The 20,410-nt window shown below is 46.0% G+C and overlaps 1 protein-coding gene across 1 annotated transcript; it reads right to left on the reverse strand.

Annotated features, from left to right (window-relative positions):
- Nucleotides 1-7,663: 7,663 nt before the first annotated feature.
- FUT10 (fucosyltransferase 10) lies at nucleotides 7,664-18,609 on the reverse strand. The gene is made up of 4 exons (XM_059833984.1): nucleotides 18,529-18,609; nucleotides 15,745-16,030; nucleotides 9,632-10,467; nucleotides 7,664-7,888 (listed from the first exon to the last, which is right to left on the reverse strand). The coding sequence occupies exons 1-4, from the start codon at nucleotides 18,607-18,609 to the stop codon at nucleotides 7,664-7,666; spliced, it is 1,428 nt and encodes a 475-aa protein (XP_059689967.1).
- Nucleotides 18,610-20,410: the final 1,801 nt, after the last annotated feature.

The raw sequence follows: 20,410 nt of genomic DNA on the forward strand, positions 1-20,410 counted from the left end.
TCTCAACCTCTACACCTCTTGGCCACTATCATCTTCTCTGCCTGTATCAAACAGACCCTGAAAAGCAACACCAATTCCCTTCCAAAGCACTGCTGACAGTCATGGCAGTGAGGCTGTACCTGGGGAGTGTCCTTGCCCAGTAGGAACCAGCACACAAAGCTGCTCTGCCTACCTTGGGGGACTCCTCCCCTTCTGGGGCAGGCTGTCCTGCCAAATCAAGAGCAAGTCTTAATGCTGCACACCATGGGGCATCTTAAAAACAGCTCTGTGGTGACAAACAGTGTCCCTCAGGGTATGTGGCTAGCTCCTCTGCCCATACAGGCTATCCTTCTCCAACCTCACATGAAATCCTCCTTTCATCTTCTTTCTCGCTCTCTCCAGTGAGTGGCCATCCCATCCCACGAGAAGCAGCACCCTGTTGGACAGGATGGCCTTCTGCAAGAGTCTGAGGAGGGGCAGGGAGAGATGTCTATCAACAAGAGGGTGACATAGCAAGGGGGCAGAGTCTGTCTCTCCTTTGGACCTGCCCCAGCTGCCCAGTTGATACTTCAAGCCTTTACTTCCTATTTAAAGAGTGGAGCCCAGCGAGCAAGAAGCACTGCTGAGCACGGAGAGGAACCCTCCCCCAGTGACAACAGTCCCAGCAAAGCTGTCTTGTATGCCTGTCCCCTGTGCCTCAACAGCCCAAGGGTCTGGGACCAGCTTCTCTGTGACAGAAGCTCATTTGAAGCTGGAGCAAGGCTTTTCAACCAAACCAAAAGTGCAGTCCCTCTGTCACACCACCCTCCTAGTGACCCGCAACCTGCAGTGACAGTCAAGATGTCCCTGTGGCCGCTGCCTTCTGCCTGAGTTCCTGATCACGTTTTGGCTGTGGACTTTGGCTCTAGTCATTATGCCAGACAGTCCAATTCTGACTGAATTGAAGACAGAATTGGCAGAAGAAATAGGGCTTTTCTTTAAATTCTAAGATTAAGTATTTTTAGGCAATGAAGGGGCCTTTTCTGATCAGAGTTTGAATCTACTTCCATTATTAGGGGTTTTTTTGTGTGTACTGCTCCCACTCCTGGAATGGATCTTCTTGGGTTTCTGTGGGTTTTTCACAAAATACACAGCATGGAGAGAAAGGATGTGTTTTTGCTGACTAGTGGAAAATGGCAAACAACCAAATGCATCAGTCAGGAACAATGAGTAATAGCTTTAAATGCAAACAACTGTTAGGAGCACATTTTAGTGCATTAATAATTTACACTCCACAGAAAGTTTAATTTATTCAGAGTGAGAGTTTTGTGGCATAGTTACAAAAGGCACACATGATCCTGGGGATAACAGATCTATAGCAAGCTTATGACTCCTCCTGGAGAGCCATACCCTGACTGCCAAGTCTTTTGGTTTTTTCACAGGTCTTGCTCTACAGTTTGTACAGTGTCTTTCTCAACATGCCAATGGCTGGAACAGGGGTGCAGTACAGGAGCATTTCGTCATCCATATACAGAAAAAATGGTATTCTGAGGCCTACCCATGCTAAACAAATACCTGAAACTGCAAAGTGTGCACACCAAAACATTCAGAAAGGTTGCCAGCAAAGGGGAAAAAGAATACAATTATCTTCCAAGCCTCATGACCCTGGAAGTCTTGCTGGATTATTACCAATGCACTTTCACGTCCATCTCCAGGTTGAAAGCTGCTGCACCTCAAGCTGCCCTGAGGACCCTGCCCTGCCCTGAGGACTGCAGCAGCCAGTGTCCACCAGAGGCCTGAGGACACCCCACCATCCAGAAGACACGTGCTGGTGGGCCAGAAGGAGCTGGCTTCTCTGCAGGCAACACACAGCATTGAAAGGGAGATAGATTGACACAGCTGTCAAGCAGCCCTGGAGCCTGCAGCAAAGCCTGTCAAACAGACATGGCTTTGCTTAGACTTCCCCAAACCTACTGTGTGCAGCATGTTTCAGTCCTACTGCCCCACTTACTCCTCCCAGCCTGGGGAGCCACAGGACCACAGACCTGCATACCCAGGGGACCCAGAGCCCAGGAAGGTTGGTCTCTGTCTGAAGCCATCAGAAAGCAACATGCAGCCGCTTGCTATTTATTGCGGGTTTTTGTGTATAGAAGATGACCAGACCAGCAAGTCAAATGCCCCACAGGTCAGAGATGCCAGGTGTTTCCCCTGTGCCTGGGCAGAAGGGTACAGCCTCTGGCTAAGCCTCTTTTGATGGTGCTTTTCCCAAACTCTCACCTCACTCCAGATTCAGGACGGACAGCAATTGAAAGGAAGTGAGAGGAGAAGGTAACTGGGCGGGGGGAGCGGGGGGGGGGGGCGGGGGGGGTAGGGCAGGGCGGCAGGGCAGGCAAGTTTGCAATAGGACTGGGAATACAAAATGGATTGGACTTCATGGGTTTGGTGGTGCCCCAACTTCTCAAAATATTTCAGGGCTAAAACCCTGTTTTTAAAAAGACCAGTTACACAAGTGTTCTTCATTCTGCTTTAATTTGCAACTTTAGCAATCTTTAGGTAAGTTTTTCCCTGCAGAATATATGTACATATATTAAACAAGATTGCTTTCAAGACATTTGATTGATCAGATGCAGAATAGCTGTCTCCACGCCCTATCTTTTTCCAAGACCAGAGGGGTAAGAGATCAGCAAATGGCTGTAGGTTTTTAATAATTAATTCATTAACCCTGAGTTTAGGAGACACACTAAAAACAAGGTCTGCACATGAGGATTCAATAACAATGGTTTAAAAACACTTAGGAGGGAATGTCAGCCAGCAGGACACAGCAGCATATGTCCACACCACCCCACACTACCTGGCCTTCCATCCTCCTGCTGCTGGAGAAAGTGCTCCTGTGAAGGGTAATTCAGATTCCATTCTCTTTCCATTAATTGCACAGAGAGAGCCTGGCTTTAACCTCAGCCTGTTTTTTGAACAGTCTCCACAGAGCTGTACAGTATGTGGCTCTACTATGTCATCTGTATGAAACCTCACCCCCATTCACCTCATGCATACACAGCAGTGACACGCTTTTCTACAGATGCACACAGCCACCTTCATTGTATTTCATGCTAGGCTAACACCGCGCTGCTGACAAAACAGAGCATCACATGCTTTGCAAGTGTGTGTTAACAGCATCGAGATCTTTGGCTTTCTTTAATGCCTGCCACAAGCAAGCGTTTGACTTTGTTTCTCTGTAAAATGCTGAATGAGGGAGGAAAGCTAGGATTTGACCTCTGAAGCCCACAATGCACAGTTGTGCACCCACAGCATAGGATCGAGGCTTGTCTTGCATTAAAATGAACACAAAGTCGTCCTTACATTTCTTTTCTCTAATCACTTTCCCAGTCATTGGCTTGCTATTCATTTTCTGGGGTAAATACTCCATTGTTCCTCCTAATGTACTTCTAGCACAGCAGTCTCATATGATCTGCTCCCACCTGTGTTAACACCCCCACGCCGCCAGGCCCTCCTAAAGGAAATGAAACAAGGCAAGTGTGTGGGCTAGTGTGAACACTAAGGAGATTTTTGAAGAGCAAACAAATATGCAAAAACGAACCAATCTGGAAAAAACAGGTTGAATGGCCAGAGTTCGGAGGACGGAAGAAATTTTGAACCTGAAGTCTGTGCACATTTGTGATCAAAGCGATGTGGCAGGACAGCCCCCATCACTGGAGTGCTGCAGGAAGGCAAGGTGGAGGCAGAGCCCAGTAGGCAAAGGACGGGCCTGACTGCATAGCACTCTGCCGTGGGACAGGGGATACGGCTGTCGAGGGCTTGTGGGTAACAGTCAAGGGTGGACCAACACGAGGAGGTGTGGGGGCATCTGCTGCAGACCAGCTCACCAAGAGGTGAAGCGACTCTTAGACAGCTGGAGAAAGCCAGGGTATTCCCAGGGGACTTTTCCCACCAGCAATAGCTTCAGGAAGGGCCCCTGGCTGGGGCACAAAAAATCCACTGGGAGTGGAGCAGATTGGGCAGCATGCCCTTCATGGTGGAGGGGATGCTGCGCCACTGGCAGGGCATGCAGGGAAGGGGTGGTGATGGAGAGCGGGGTCAGCCACAGCCCAGCGATCGCCCAGCAGGTCCACAGGGACAAAGCAGGTCAAGATCGAGACAGAAGTCCAGCCCGTTGGTCAGCATCAGCACTGTGGCCAGGCACAGGGATGGAACAGCACAGCCCAGACAGGGACTCAGGACCTTAAAAGCATCTCTGGTGTGACAGGGCAGGCCCCAGGTCAGGCTTCTCCCAGCTCCTCCTCACACTCACCTTAGCTGCTTCCCTGCAGGCTGCTCCCAGCACCGGGTCAGAGCTGGCCCTGAGCACAGGCAGCCGGACGCCAAGGAGGACAGGGAGATGGCTCAGGCCTCTGACACAGCAAAAGTGAAGTGGAGAAATGTGAACAAATGTTTGCAGTGAAAAAACAACCCCCTTGTGTTTTGTTTCCCTACACGACCAGATGCCACAGAGGACGGGAGGCACAAGGGCACAGGTATGTCAGGGGGAGCTGGTGGAAGGCAGAGGCTGGAAGTAGAGAGGCCAGGCGAGTGTAGCAAGAAGGGTAAGAGCAACCCCTGCTCCCATTTATCCATGCCCCAGTCCCGATTTTCGTCGGGGAGAAGGAGGATCATGTCCAAAGCTGACTCAAGGGTTGCCTCTTTCCCCAGGCTCTCCAGCCCCACTGGGACTGCTGCAGATTCCCAGAGACACCTCCAAGCTGACCGCAGGCACCTTCTGAAGAGTCAGTCTGGTCTCGAGGTTTTGTATTTCAGATGCAAATGCCACTGCAGGCTTAGAGGCCACTGGTAAGTATGACTCCTGGGGAGCTGATGGATATGGGTTCAGGGGAATAAATGCAAGCCCAGTAGGAACTCTTTGTGTCTTATATCCCACAACAGGGGAACTCAGGACAGCTGGTTACCACTATGCAAGAAGTTGAGAAGCATGCAGTCATTCATCCACAATCAGCTCTTGTTGTTGGAAATGCAAAGTTTTTCTCAACTGTTTTGCTATTGCCTTTCTAAGGCAAAAGGAAAACGAAAAAGAAAGGTCTGTGCCATCCAGGATATACATAAGCCTGCCAAACAAATTGGATTCCTCTGTTGGCTAGAATTACAAACCTGTACATTGCAGGAAGGCTAGCAAATCAGCTGAAAAAAAAATAAAAAGAGAGACTGGTCAGCTGCTTCTGCTTATTCCTTCTCAGAGCAGTAGGGGGAGAAAAGACATCAACTTAAAATTCACGATTGTCAGTCTTTCTTACACTTGATCAGCCGGCACAAATCCTTGCCGTAAGTCTCCCAGAGCAATATTCACTAAGACTTCCCTCCACCCAGCACAGGAAAAAAGGCTCTAGAGGGTGATTAAAGACCAAGAGGCCAAATTTAGCTTACTCTGAACTAGCCTATGGGAGCCAAGAGCTTAATGCTTATTCTCTAGAAAGGACGCGTTGTGAGAGGATCTTGTGAGGCTGAGTGACAATTATCTTATACCACAGCACACGTTCATCCAACTGCTCTGGGGACTTATCTTCCTGCTGTGTATAGCGGTGGATGAAGGTGTTACCTATTCTAAAATACCTGCTGCTGACCACTTGAAATTTCAGAATGTGGGTTATAAACCAGTTACTTCAGTCTTCCTTTCCCTCCCACTCCACCAAAGTAAAATGAGGGATAATAATGCACCATAAACTCTTAGAGATAAATATGCCTTATACCTTTGGATATCTATCTACCAGATGGCTCAGGAAGCTCAGGATCTGACAGATTCCACCATGGAAACAAAGGGAAAAAATCTTCAGTTGTGTAGCTCCTGATTTTGGCAAAAGAGACAGCAGAACATCACAAAAAAGAGAGCTAGCCCTTTGTGCTGCAGATATTCTGTGCCTTCCTGGGAGGAGAAACAGAGATTCATGGCAATGGGTGGGGAGTCAGCAGTTCCCTTTGCAAATGTTGTGGGGTTTATGTCCAGCTCTAGGTCCTGACTTAGGAAAGCCTCTAAGTCTGTTTTTAATGCCACTTCCCTGACAGGCTTCATTTGTGGATCTTAGTTACCATTTGCACTGTAGACCACTGGGGAAAGAGTTTAAGACATGTCCAACAGATGCTGTGTGCCACGCTGGCAAAACACTAGTGGCGACAAATTTCAGTGGGACTGTTTTGCTTAATTGAAACGAAGTCTGTTCTCATAGAAACAATGACCAACATTATACGAGTTTGTGGCCACAAAACTGCTCTTTCTTTTGCTAGACTTAAAAGTAATAAAAAATTCACCAGCTATTTGGTGAGGAAATTTCTGGTGAGGAAACTTTCCCAAGGTAAGTAAATTTCACAGCTGGATTTCTTGGCATAAATGCTGTTCACATCCTTCCCCATGGCTACCCATTCATAAAACAGCCAGATACTTGAGAGTAATCTTAAAATAGCCTCCTGCAAAGAACAATTGCATGGAAGTTATCAGACAGGTGAAAATCTGCCTTTCCAGCAATGTGAAGAACTTCGTATTAGTAGTTACATTTGCCTGTGTCATCATACATGGCCATGCGTATGAATGACTGTCCCTCATCTGAATGGCTCCACCCAGATAATGCCATTTTGCAGATCCCAAGGAAGTTCCCTCCTCCACAGACTGAGGTTAGAACTTGGGATGAAAATCACAACAATCTACATACCAGGCAAAGGTGTGTCCTTTGGCAAGTGATGACCAAGATCACAAACTTTTCTTCTTTGTCAGATAATCTGGAGGTTTCTGCGTTAAAACACATAGACTGCTCGCCTACTTCTCCTTGTGCCTATTGAAAACTTTTCAGCACCAGTGGACTCTCAGTTTTATCCCTGCCCTTTCAAGCACATAATTCCATGTTTATATATGATACAAATACTAGTCCATCATCAGAAAGGCAAGAAGGTAAGTCAGATTGAGGCCAGTCCTATTTCTGGGGAGTAGAGATATTCATGTGCTCTGCTTATTTTTAGCAGAAGATGGTGGGTAAACCTGAGCCAGCATGTTTTTCATTCAATCTGTCCCTGGACACTAACAGATGGTGCTTCCTTGTGCCAAGTACTTATGTACTTTACATTGGCACTCGCTGTCAGGACACAAAGCCCGCCAAGCTCCTACTAAATCTGCTGATGCCAGGAAAATTGTTAATGAACAGCTAGCCAGAGACACAGTCCCAAGTTTTTCCTCTACCTCCAAAGCAGCATAGAAGCTGTACCAGTGCAATGGTGTCAGCTGCTCTCCAGCTCGTGGCTATCAATGCAGCAAAGGAGGCTCCTGGACTGGGGAAAAAGGGGTCCTGAGGCCACGAACAGAGTTATGTATCTAAAGATGGAGGGAGATCCATCTGCTTCATGGGAACTAGCTGTGTGCTTAAAACTGGGCTTTGAGAACCTTGACAACTTGTGCCTCAATACTCAAACATCTGAACTAATGACAATATAAATATAAATAATTCTAAATATAAATATATATATGTATACATATCATGTGGCAAGGTGATTCTATTGTTTAGCATTCCTTAGTACACCTTGAGCACTGAACATACTAAATGCAGTCTTACACGTTTGCTTCCTATGGCTACCAATCCTACGTATGATAAGGTCACCTACAAAAGAAAATTCCACAGACTCCTCTGAGCAGCTCACTCTGTTTTACAGGTCGTTGTGTTTATTCTTTGAATACAAGCATCCAAAATTCTTGAGCTGTAAAATTCCTGTTCCTTTCCACCAGCTGCCTTAGCGCCCAGGCTTCCTTTTTGGATTGCTCAAAGCTTGGTATCCACATCTCCTGGAGAGAAGTCCATCCAGGGTTTGAAGATGAGAACCAGAATGCCTCTGGTTTGGGGCAGCTCAGATGGTTAACCTGAGCCTTCCACCTCTGGGGCAGCCATCCCTGGCAATGAAGAGAAATACAAGAGTTATTCAGGGATCCTGGCAGACAGAAAAGAAAGGTGCTATGCCATTAGTAAACTATGAAAGTATGTCAGTGACATGTTCCTTCCCACTACAGGCTCTAGCCATGTACCCATGGATGTCCGAGGGGAAGCTCTCCCCAAAGTGCCCGGGACAAAGGCAGTCATGCTGACAAGAGCCAGTCTCAGATCGGGTCTGGCTGCAAATAAGCAGCACCAGCCCACCCAAACTGAAATTCTAAGGCAAGGAGTTCTATTTTCATCATTATATTCTGCTTTCATCTTAAATACGCACACACTTAATGGGATTTTTTTAAGGAGAAAAAACAAGCCATGAATCTGACCAGGAGAGCATACCAGTCTTCATAGTCGTCTTGACTAGAAAGCCACAAAAGCATGGGAAAGGAATATCTGTATCTAACCTATTCTATACCTTTCTGTGGTTGTATTCCTAACTCAAAGCAAGGACATCTGTCCAGATTTGCACGAGATTCAAACAGGAAAGCCTGTTTAAATGTAATGCTTACCAGTTTGCATTGCCCATCACTTCAGCTCACCTTAGTAACTTCAAATGCTTTCTCCATCTCCCTTCTACTGGCTGACCACATAGTGTACTGCTCAGACTGTGACCAGCTCAAACATGGCCTAATGGATATAGGACAGCTGTAGGATACTACAGCTATTGACCAGTTCCATTACTGGACACAAAAAGGCTTTTTTTGATTCATGCTGATAACTGAGCTCGTGAACAGTTTAAAAAATGGCTGCTGACTCTTGGTACCTAAACCTGGAAACCTCAAAGGAATGTGCCAATTAAAATGAGTATCCACCAACTCAGAAATCTATGTGGTGAGAGTTTTTAGCTTCAGTCTAATTCCAAGTAATGCTCTGTTTATACCAGCCAAATCTACCACAGCTCAAGAGACTGAACAGTACATGGTGCCTTTGAAATGGCCTTTTGGTGTCATGGCTGGCACTGCTGCAAGATTGCCGGGCCCTCAGTGCTGGGCTTCCTGATAAGGCAGCCATTTCTAGCTGGTCTCTATCAGCATAATTTCAAGAGCATGAGACTGGAAGGAACAGGTCCACTTCCTCTCACAAACGGACAACCTGGCTTAAACATCAATGTTTCAGCATTTAGTCACCAAATGTGGCCACAGACAATGGTATGTTGTCACTACAGGTTTGCATATACCCACACATACGCAGGCCCAGACATAGAGTATTTAAGTCAGGAGGGACCTCCAGTGATCATCTAGTCCAGACCCCTCTCCCAAACAGGACTAAAATCACATCTAATTACCTAGGGAAACACTGAGTTGAGTCTTAAAACACCTCCAAGGACAGAGATCCCATAACCTCTCTGGGCAACCTGTTTCCAAATGTTCCAGCTCATCTAAAGCAAGTCAGCAAGTTAGGCTACTTTCTGTAGCCTGATAAAACCTCCTCCCTGAACAACTGAAGCCTTCTGCTGAAATGACCACCAGCTCAACGGTCAATGTGTCTGAGCTCAAGCACTGTAGCAGCATGAGGAACACATGCTCTGGCCATGCACCCACACCTTCTGCCAACACCTTTTGATGTGAAGATGCACAATCCAACAGCACTGCAATACCAGTGGTTGTAGGCTGACCAGAAATCTGGTAACGAAACTTCCTGGGACAAATCTAGGGCTAGTGCCATTTTAAAGCCTCTCTGAGGCACAAGGACAAAGTCACAAGTACCTTTTCTTTCCTTCTGATGTTTTCCCACACTCTGTTACACACCATGCACTCAAAGGTGTCAATGTAATTGTTCTGGGTGATATCTTGCACTCCCCACTTGCGTTCCTTCATCGCTGTAAGCAGCCTTGGGTTGGAAATGTCCCCTTTCAGTTTCCATTGTAGGTAGGACTCATATTCTCGATCGTTTGTATCCAGTGTTTTGATATAGTGGGCCAACTCTCGAGGATGTGAAAAACTGGATACCAGGATTGCACTCCTGTTACTAGGAAGCCAGTCTACAATGCTGGGAGACCCAAAGTACACTGGTACCACTCCCAACTTCAGCGGCCGCCAGAGTTTTTCAGTGATGTAATCTTCACAGATAGCATTTTCAAAAGCAAGAATGAACTTGTACTGTGCCAGTATTTTATAGAAGTTCCCATCATCCATGGCAGTTGGATTTCTGAGATGCTGAGGAAGGTCTCTGTTATGCAGACACTCCCCATAAGAGTCTACTTCAATGTGGCACATCAGCTCACGCACATAGCTGTCCCGGTCAGAAGGAGGGTTGCAGTCAGACTGCACATATACAAGTGGTGCAAGTCTCTTCCTCAGGCTGTTCTTCATCTGCAGTGGGATCACGTACCTCAACGACTTCAGGACCTCTACACCCTCAAGGTACTGAGTGGTCAGCGGTAGGTGAGAATGGCGGCTAAAGGTTGCAGTGTGGTTGAATAAGGTGATGGTCGGTTCATGGAAGAGTTTGTAGTTGTTTTTTGGTGATTCTTCATGGAAAAGGGCCCAATCATGATAGTCTCTACGAGGGAGGGGTAGGCTGTCTATACTGAAGTCAGTACCTAGACAAAAGCAAACAGTGTTTAGTCTGCCCCTATCTATGATGCCACACTAACTACAATGACACAGAAGTCTAGTTTGAATTTAATACCAGCCCTACAACCATCGCATTTATGACACTTGAAGGCAGTACCGCAAAGAGAGCAATTCATGCAAAAACAGAGGAGTGTTATGACAGACAAAACCGAATTTGGCAGCAGAAGAATCTAGAGAATGGGGATCAGTAGTTAATATTAGAAATGGTCTCCTCTCAGTTCATATTAAAGGCCTCTCATTTCAAAGGCTTACTAGGAATTTTATATTTTAATGCACTGAAATGAGATTAATAAGATGCTTAATAATCCCCTAGTTCTGTAAATAGAGGAACAGATGGCATTGCCTCTATCTATGATGTGAGGGAAATGGTTACTGCAGGGCTCAGATTGATTCTAGTAGCAAAACAACAAAAGGGATGCTAAAATATTGGACAGGGTTAAGGAGAAAAATTACAAGAATGACTTCAAGACTTTGGAAGCCACTCTATTTAGTTTATCAAAGAGAGAATTAAGAGGTGATGTATCACAGCTGCCTACCAGATATATAAAGAAGTAGCTTCTGGCAGAAGACGGCTCCTCAAACTAATACCAATAGTAGCAGAACCGTATCTAAACTCTACAGACCACTGCAGCTGCCTGCACCCCCCTGTGAGGACAAGGAGCCTCCAGAACAACTTAGGAAAGCTGGGGTGGAAGCTTTAGGACAAACCTAGAAGCCTTTTCTCAAAGGCTGGTCTGTGCAAAACTGAATTCAAAATACCAACTCATGAATCCGGCTCTTGCTCTCCCTTCAGTACCACTGTACTACCCTCATACAACTAGCCTTACTGCAGATTAAATGCAAAGCTGATGAACCTCTGTCAAGATACTTCCTCACTGTCTTATAACTGTATCTATTTTTTACTTAAGTACAAACACTGAATATACAAAACTTTTAACTGGTATTGTCAAGCAAGGGAGGTTCATAAACTGAAACAAACAGTGAACAGCTGGTTTAAAAAATACCACAAATCCCTTCTCCTTGGACAAGCTAGTCTACCATCCCAGTCACACTTGTAAATTTCACTCTCTGTTCTACCCTCGACCTCAAACCACTGATCAGAAAAAAGAGGGAGCTAGCAAAAGTCTAACACAGAATTTGATCCAAAAACTAATATATAAAGAAAGAAAAAAAATGCCCAGTGGTCTTTGTGGCTGCACAAGCCTGCCAAGATGACTCAAAGGACTACCTTATAAAACCAACATAAGATTTCACTACTGCAGTGAAGATGGATGTTAGCTGCTGGTAACATAACAACCTCCTATAGAGCAAGATCCCTCAAGAGCATCAGGTAGTTTTCTTTAAGGCCACTAAGTACCTGACCTTCTGTTTTCCACTGAAGGGTGGTCCCAAGCCCTCAAAACTAAAAGGATGAAAGGCTGTGCCACTCACTGAAAAATGCTATTTGCTGCCTCTGGTTATGGTGTGTTGTAGTGACACAAGAAGGTGAGGAAAATTGAAAGTGAATCAAATCCTCACAGGGAAGCTTATAAGGCCTATCTGGTTTTGAAAATACTTTGTTCTAAGTGATGCCCAGAAGAGAAGCAGCAGTGCATAGAGATGATAATGAAACCCTGTAGATTGAAACCATAGCACTTCAGCTCTGTCCCTCACAAGGGTGCTCCCTCTTTAAGGTAGTATTGCAGGGAAGGGGGAAGGAAAATGCAGGAAAGAATGAGCAAGGAAAGGGATGAGAGAGAGACAATATATTGGGTTTGCGTGGCAGCGCTTTGGTAGCGGGGGGGGCTACAGGGGTGGCTTCTGTGAGAAGCTGCTAGAAGCTTCCCCTATGCCTGACAGAGCCAATGCCAGCCAGCTCCAAGACAGACCTGCCACTGGCTAAGGCCGAGCTAATCAGCAACAGTGGTAGCGCCTCTGGGATAACATATTTAAGAAGGAGGGGAAAAAACTGGAATGAGGCAGCCGGAGAAGAAAGGAGTGAGAATATGTGAGAGAAACAACTCTGCAGACACCAAGGTCAGTGAAGAAGGAGGGGGAGGAGGTGCTCCAGGCACCGGAGCAGAGATTACCCTGCAGCCCCTGGTGAAGACCATGGTGAAGCAGGTTGTCCCCCTGCAGCCCATGGAGGTCCACGGAGGAGCAGATATCCACCTGCAGCCCGTGGAGGACCCCACGCTGGAGCAGGTGGATGCCCGAAGGAGGCTGTGATCCTGTGGGAAGCCCATGCTGGAGCAGGCTCCTGGCAGGACCTGTGGAGCCGTGGAGAGAAGAGCTCACGCTGGAGCAGGTTTGCTGGCAGGACTTGCGATCCCGCGGGGGACCCACGCTGGAGAAGTCTGTTCCTGAAGGACTGCACCCCATGGAAGGGAGCCATGCTGTAGCAGTTCGTGAAGAACTGCAGCCCGTGGGAAGAACCCACGTTGGAGAAGTTCGTGGAGAACTGTCCCCTGTGGGAGGGACCCCACGATGGAGCAGGGGAAGAGTGTGAGGAGGAAGGAGTGGCAGAAACAACATGTGATGAACTGACCGCAACCCCCATTCCCGGTCCCCCTGCGCCGCTCGGGGGGAAGAGGTAAAAAAAAATCGGGAGTGAAGTTGAGCCCAGGAAGAAGGGAGGGGTGGGGGGAAGGTATTGGTTTTTTTAAGATTTGGTTTTACTTCTCATTATCCTACTCTGATTTTGATTGGTAATAAATTAAACTAATTTCCCCAAGTCAAGTCTATTTTGCCCATTGGTGAGTGATCTCCCTATGTCCTTATCTCGACCTACAAGCCTTTTCCTCATATTTTCTCTCTCCTGTCCAGCTGAGGAAGGGGAGTGAGTGAGCGGCTGTGTGGTGATTAGTCCGGCTGGGCTTAAACCACGACAGACAAAAATGCAACATGTAGAACTTACTGAACAAGGAGAGAATTAGGCAAAGGGAAACTTAAAGAAAAATGCACTATAGATCAGAGCACATCAGAATGACTGATTTTAATATAACACTTAATCAATCTCAGTCCAGGAAGAAGACAAAAAGCTTTTAAGGATTAAAGGGAAGATAACATCAGCATGTTCCCTACCCCAAGAGATGAAGGAAATAAAGGAGCTTATGAGGGGATAAAGAAAGCACAAGACTACAATTACAAGCAATTTCAACTTCCAAACTATTAATTAGGAAATCTTAGATATGTGGCAAAGTGCAGAAGAGAAAGACAGATGCTGTCAGAAGTTCTGCATCTTTCATTCTGGATTCATATTCCAAGGACTCAACACTCCAGCGCAGAAAAGATGGACATCCTCTTCCCTTAGGAACAACACCCCTGAGGCTCTGACAGCATGGCACCAGATCCAGTTCATGCTGAGTCAGTTGCATTGGTAGCTCCCACTACACATAAAACTCTTGTGAAGTAGGTGAATCTGAAAAGGTGGAGTTCGGAATGCCTCCCAAAAGCAGAGACAAAATCCAGCAAGTAGATGCCATGTCTCACTTCCAAACAGGAGATGGTGGCACTTGACAAAGTCATCACCCACACCTAAAGGCTTCCCATGCCAGGACAGTCAGTCAGGACAAGATGCAGAAAAGCAGGTGTTCCTAGCAAAGCAGTTCTGCTGGAGAACATCAGTACTCCATATTTTTGCATAATATTTTTTCTAAGCTTTGCATCATTCTTCTCTTGACCAGCCCACTGACCAAGGGGAAAATTAATGCAGTTTCTTTGGAAGGTGAAACTATGCCCTGATCCAGCCTTAGCAGGGAAATGCAGATGTTCAAGTTTTCACTCAGCAGGCTGTTTGGAAGGAAATTCCAGAACGCCAACATCTGCCTTTTTGCAGGCCCACAGCACAGTGCATCAAGGAGCGGCGGGGGGAGGGGGAGAAAGACAGAGAAAGAGAGCAGCTTTTCTGCATTGACACAGCATTTTTTTTCACCTGTAATACCACCTATGACCTTTGTCTCTGCAGGTTTTAGCATTGTGAGATCATTTATTGTGGTTTAAAAATAAGTAACATTTTTGCATACTTTGACACTTGTCTTTACACAGATCATAGCCAGCATCACTAGAAAAAGAAAAAAACTACAGGGAGAGTCTTTTGCCTAGTATAAATGGTCCTTTAAAAATAAGTAAGTAAATCATGTCCACAAGCCTGCTAAAAATTAACAGTAATAGTCTTCCTAATGCTGAAACAGACAATCAATTACTACCAGGGACCAAAACCACCAGACTTTACAGCTTTCATGTGATGCAAACCCAGCTTTCCTTGTCTTTAATTGGGTCAGCTTCTCACTCCTTTGCTGTTATTCCTTCGCTTTCATGCTTGACCATTACATTATCAACTGACAAAGCTGACCTACTTGGAGCTCTGAAAAGATTAGTGATGAGAAGTTTCTGGCTCACTGTTAACAACCAAGCTAACGGCCCTTCTTTCCTCTATTTCCAGTTCACCTGCACCCTGACTGAGTGAATGAGATTCAGGACTCCATTTTATTTTGTTTTGTTTTCAGACAAAGGACCTGAACCTACCAGTCACAGAAAAGAATTTGGCTTTATTTGTCCACCTAAAATTCACTTTTTCTCTGAAAAGCAACTGTGTGAGGAAAAAGAACAAAATTAACAAAATAAGGCCTACTTTTAAAAGATGCATCTTTTGTGTTTTGTAGATTCACTTTACAGTACACGTAGTGGGAAGTTTCTGAGGCGGCAGAGCCAGAGCAGCTCAGAAGGTTGCACTAGCTGCTGCTCCCTGTGCAGAATCAATAGGTTTCTTTCACTACTTTCCATTTACAGTCTGCTAGCAATCTCTCAGCACATGAGGCAGGGGAGTTGCACAGTTACCAGAGAGGGCATTATTTTAAGACAAAAGACTTGCACAAGTGCAACAAAGGCCTTGCAGAACTTCTGCTTGAGTTGACAAGCCAGAAGACTGGAAAAAGCTGGCCTGATCTCAGACTGTCTTTTCATGACTTGGCAGCTAGAGGAAATTATCTTTTCTCCCATAAACAGGGAGCACATGTGATTGGAAAGCAGCATGAGACAAGGCAACAGTCATCCCACAGATGTGCACAGTCACTTTTCAGAGTACTTTTACAAAGAACGTGCATGCCTGGATCTCTGCTGATGGTATTCAGCACCAAAGTTTAGCACAATGAAATGCCTAAGTTTTCTGCTCTCAGTGATAGCCACCTAGAATATTTAATCTCTAAAGGAAAATAACTGGGCAGGAGGGAAACTTAGTCCTTTAAAAAGAAACAGATCCTTACCATAGAACAGAAATGCTCTCGTCATCTGATCGTGCTGGTAGGTCTTGTTGATAGTAAAGAAGCAAACATCCTCTCCGCACTGACCCAACCTCCCTGTCTCTCCAGTCAGGGGAGACCACCAGAGCAGGATGGGGTACTGATTTACATCAGACTCTGTCTTCAAGCTGCTGCGAAGTTCCTGCTTGTTAAACTGAAAAGCACGTCTCTCTACAGGCTTCAGTGGGCCACTGTGTAAACTGGAGATTACTGCCACCTTATTCTCTGAATTGCCCAGTTCAGTGATAACCTTCAGGGAAATAAACAGACATACCACAGTGCATCACTGTCATTAGCCACAACATCTGCTTGACAAATCAAAGTTTAAGCATCGAGCACTAAGTCTGCGTGTGAAGTTTCTGTCAATCAAAGCGGATGCATTTCACTGCCTGCAGTTACCGTCCAGGTGATCTTATGTCAGAACAGCAAAAGCTTTAATTTGAATTTGTGAGGAGGAGACATTTCTGTACTGAGGTATGGCCACGTCATGTATGATTTAACAACACAACTTCTGCTTTCTCCCTGGAAAAAGCACAAAACAGAGAACAGCCCTTCAGTAGCCAGGTTTCTTGTGGAAATTCGCTGTAAAAAAACCCATGAAGTTTTCGTGTCTCTGTCTGGCCATCTGTGCTCACCCATATTAATTTTTAAACCACTGACTGAATAAACCAGTTCAGGTCTTAAAGACAATGTAACTACAACTTCATGTCTAGGTAGAGGAGAAAAATCCCATCTGTATGCAGAGAAGTGAAAGAACTACCAGTATGAACCATAATTTACAGATCTGAAACCCTATGAGGAACCTTAAAAACTCTCCACCCATAGGAGAAGCCTCTAACACTGCTCACCATCCACCATGAGACAGAAGTCCCCAGAAAATCTGGGGGTTTTCTGGTGTCCATGAAGCCACCACTCTTCTCTACAAGAAGTATCTGTCATAAAGTGTTCTGGGGCAGAGAAGTCTGTTGAGCAAAGTGACAGAAATTATGCCAGCAGGTATTGCCACAGGATATATAGCTCCTGCTCTTAGCTTTCATGGGGCAAAGACCTTCCTGCTACTGTGCAAACAGCTTTTTGCATGTGCACCTTCACAGGCAGTGCATAATGTCACCCCAGGAACAGCTGCAAGAATGATGGGGGAACTGAAACCCACCAGACAGCTTTGGCCACAGCACTTTCACTTGTCGGATGGCTCTGAAGGAGGATATCGGAAAGCGGGAGAGTGTCGTTTATATTAAGTTGTTTGAAAACATTTATCTTCCCTGTTAGCTTTAGTGCGTGCATTCATTTTGCTGTTTGCTGTGTCATTCGCTCTTGCTGTGTAGCAAAATACACTGATTGTAGCTAGACTAAATAGGCTCTGTGCAACATGGGATATTGGGACAGCACACACAGGAGGCTGTGCAAAGTGCAGCTGTACAGAAAAATACAGAAAACACTCCCACGTTGGTGAGTGGACAAGATACTAGCTGGGGAAAAGATTCATATGTCTAATAGTTTGACAAGGCAAAACTGCAGCAATATAACTGAAGTAAGTCTATAATTACCTCATATCCAGGTTTCTCCAGGAACCTCTTCCTTCTTTGCTCCCAAATTTTGCCCTGGCAGAATTTAAGGCATCTCTATATTTGCGCAGAATTTCTAGTAGCTCTCTCTGAACTCCTGGGGGTTGATACACCCCAACTATATCAACAGCTCGTGTGCTACAGCTGTCCCAGCACCAAGGCACGAAGTGTCACTGTCCAGTGAACACTCCCAGATAAAAATCCCAGCTAGGCACAGGGAAGCTCTAATCAGCTCCAAACCTGCTTAGCTGTGGAGGTGCAGTGGAGTCACAAACCGTCCCAAAAAAGGTTGTAAAGACTTGCTAGCATTGCTCCTGTACTAGGGCAGCCATATCACCTGTGGATGCCTTGTTCAGGGGAACAGAACTGAAAGTGATCATTGAGTGTCAGTGACTGCCCCAGAGAAATTACTCCAATTTGGAGTAGGCAGCTGGCCTGGGAGAGCTTCAGCGGTCCTCCTGCTGGCTCTGCTGGGAGTTACCTGCCATCCCGGTCTGAACTACAGCCTCAGCTCAGAGCACAGCCCAAGTGGGAAGATATCTCTGGAGCAGATCCTGGCCCTCTCATGACTGAAGTCTTCTACAGTCCCACGACTGCCAGACAAGGCTGACTCAATTTGTCTAAAAGTTGTTCTCTTCTAACGAAGATCTCGGGTAATCTGCACTGGCCACAAATCAATATGCCTCCACACCGATTTTTCTCTCATGCATTTTTTTACTGACCAGCTACTGGACTTCCCAATGCTAAGAATGGCCTCTGAGTCAGGACTGATGGACAGATTTCTATCATCTCTTACTGATGTGCTCAAATTTCCCTAGTCTGTTTGCCACATTAGTATGCAATGGGTCCAGCCTTGCCTCCCTGCCTCATGAGTTCAAACACATGAACAGAGGAGGCAATGCTGGATGGAGGCAACACAGCATGGCATGGTATGGTACACCACTCCTGAGAAACCCCTCCAGGAGCCAAGGACCTATGCAAGAAAGGTGTTCTCTGTGTAATGTCACTTCTGGAGTCAGCTATTACCCCCAGGCCAATGCTGCTGAGTTTCTTTAAACACTTCCTCTTAAAGCACAGACTTGTACAGAAAACATCTGTCGCCTTCAATGCTCTATCTCATCTGCCAGAATTGTGTCATACTTTGAGAGTGATCTCATGCATATAGCCCCCCTTGCCCCTGTACCTGGAGTGTCACCACAAGGAAAAAGGCAGCTGCAAAGCAGAAGCAAGATGCCCATAGTTTCTTCCTCCTAATCCTAATCATGCTGCACTGCCCAGCCTGCCAGAGCAGTTCGAGCTAGGCATCAGGAAGGCCAGCTTGTCTCAAGTCTTCAGCCTTTGCTGCAGGGCTTTCCCACTCCATCCTTACTCCTCTTCATGGAGACCGCTGCTGAAAAAGGGTACAGCATCAATAAAGACAGCTCCTCAAACTCAGTGATTAGCTTGATGTCTACCCATAGCTTTCTATAGGTGCCAGAGCCACATGTTGAGGCAGGTATCCAGAAAGCAGCCAGGCTGCACAAAACAGCACTCGCATGCACAGCCCCAGGCATTTACTTTCCCTCTGGTCATCCTGGACTTGGGCATCCTCTCTAAGCAGGGTCTTACATCCTCTCATCCTTGCAGTCAGCGTAGAGAGACACTGATGGGCCTGGCTCAGACCTGTGTGAAAAGGGCAGCTGTTTTCCTGAGTTTCAGATGGCAAACTGCTGCTTTTCAGCAGACTCACAAACAGGTAAGCAATGAAAGACCTTCCTTCCCTGGGCAAGCCCTGAAAATGCTCCTGGAGAAGGCACACAACTATCTGACCTTGGGACTTACTACACTGCAGTCTTCTGGGACTTCTGTTCACCAGTGTATGTAGCTCAATGCATAGAGAAAGTAACCATACAGGACACACACATACTCTCTTCACACCTAAAAACATTTAAATTTAACAAGTTCCCCTTACTCTGTAATCTACATCTGTGATGGTCCGCCTCTACTCAAATAACTCTTCCCTTTCCCTGTTGCTTTTTTTAGCTTTCACAGACCCCTACTGTTTTGCTGCATGCTGGATGTTACTGTGTGAAAATCCCAACTCCTGACAACAGGAGTAGGTGCTAATTCCAGCTTCGTCTTAAAAAAAAAAAAAAGAAGAAGAAAAAAAAGGATGGGAGAAAGATAAAACTTTATCTCTCAACGCAGAGGAGTAAAGTTTGAAAATGTGGGTATGCTGAAAGGTCGGAAAGCAGAAACACACACCAAAAATGTTTAATAAATTGCTGTTTTAAAACTCATCTCTTTCAGAGATATGCCTCCTGTAATTTAGGCTGGTTTTCTATGAAAAGATGTATATGATTGTATTGTCTCCATGTGCATGTGCCTGCCAGTTCTCCCCCATCCTAATCCCACTCACAAAGTTCCAAAAACCTGACAAGGAGGGATGGGTCCCAAAAGTACTGCCTGCTGTAGCACTACTTCTGTGGCACTGGCAGCTAGAGGAAAAAAAAATGATCCTGTTTCTGCTTCCACTGCAACATGAGCTCATCCCTTCCCACCAACCATCAGAAAAGCCTCTTTAGTAAAACCTCACATGAAACCATGCTGTGTGAGTTCTGCTCTGCATGGGACAGCTGCTTTTGAAGGTTTTGTGTGGGCACAAAAGTGCACAGCTGCCAGTTGAGTGCTTCTCAAATCAGGTAGGATCTTTTATAAAGACTCTGCATCTTCTGTGCCCCCTGTGTCATAGCTAAAATGGGGCACCAGGAAGGGAAAGGGCTAAATTCTGCCCACAACTGTGTTGGTGAAAATCTACTCAAGGCATGCCCTGGAGCGGAACAGTATCTTTAATACCACATGTCTTACCCTGTGCATGGCAAAAAGTAAGGCTGATGACCCACTGAACGTCCCCCTACCCGCTGCCTCAGTAAAAGAGTAGTAATCGTCCCATTTTTAGGTATTCTAAAGGGGAAACTGCCCACACAATGGGTGTGCTGTACCAAATGCCCCAGGGTACTGCACTGAGTCATGGCTTCATTCTTGCATTTGCAGCACCCAACACTCAGTACTTTTACCCAGTGGTG

The sequence above is a fragment of the Gavia stellata genome, chromosome Z (assembly GCF_030936135.1).
Source record: "Gavia stellata isolate bGavSte3 chromosome Z, bGavSte3.hap2, whole genome shotgun sequence".
NCBI classification, from domain to species: Eukaryota; Metazoa; Chordata; class Aves; order Gaviiformes; family Gaviidae; genus Gavia; species Gavia stellata.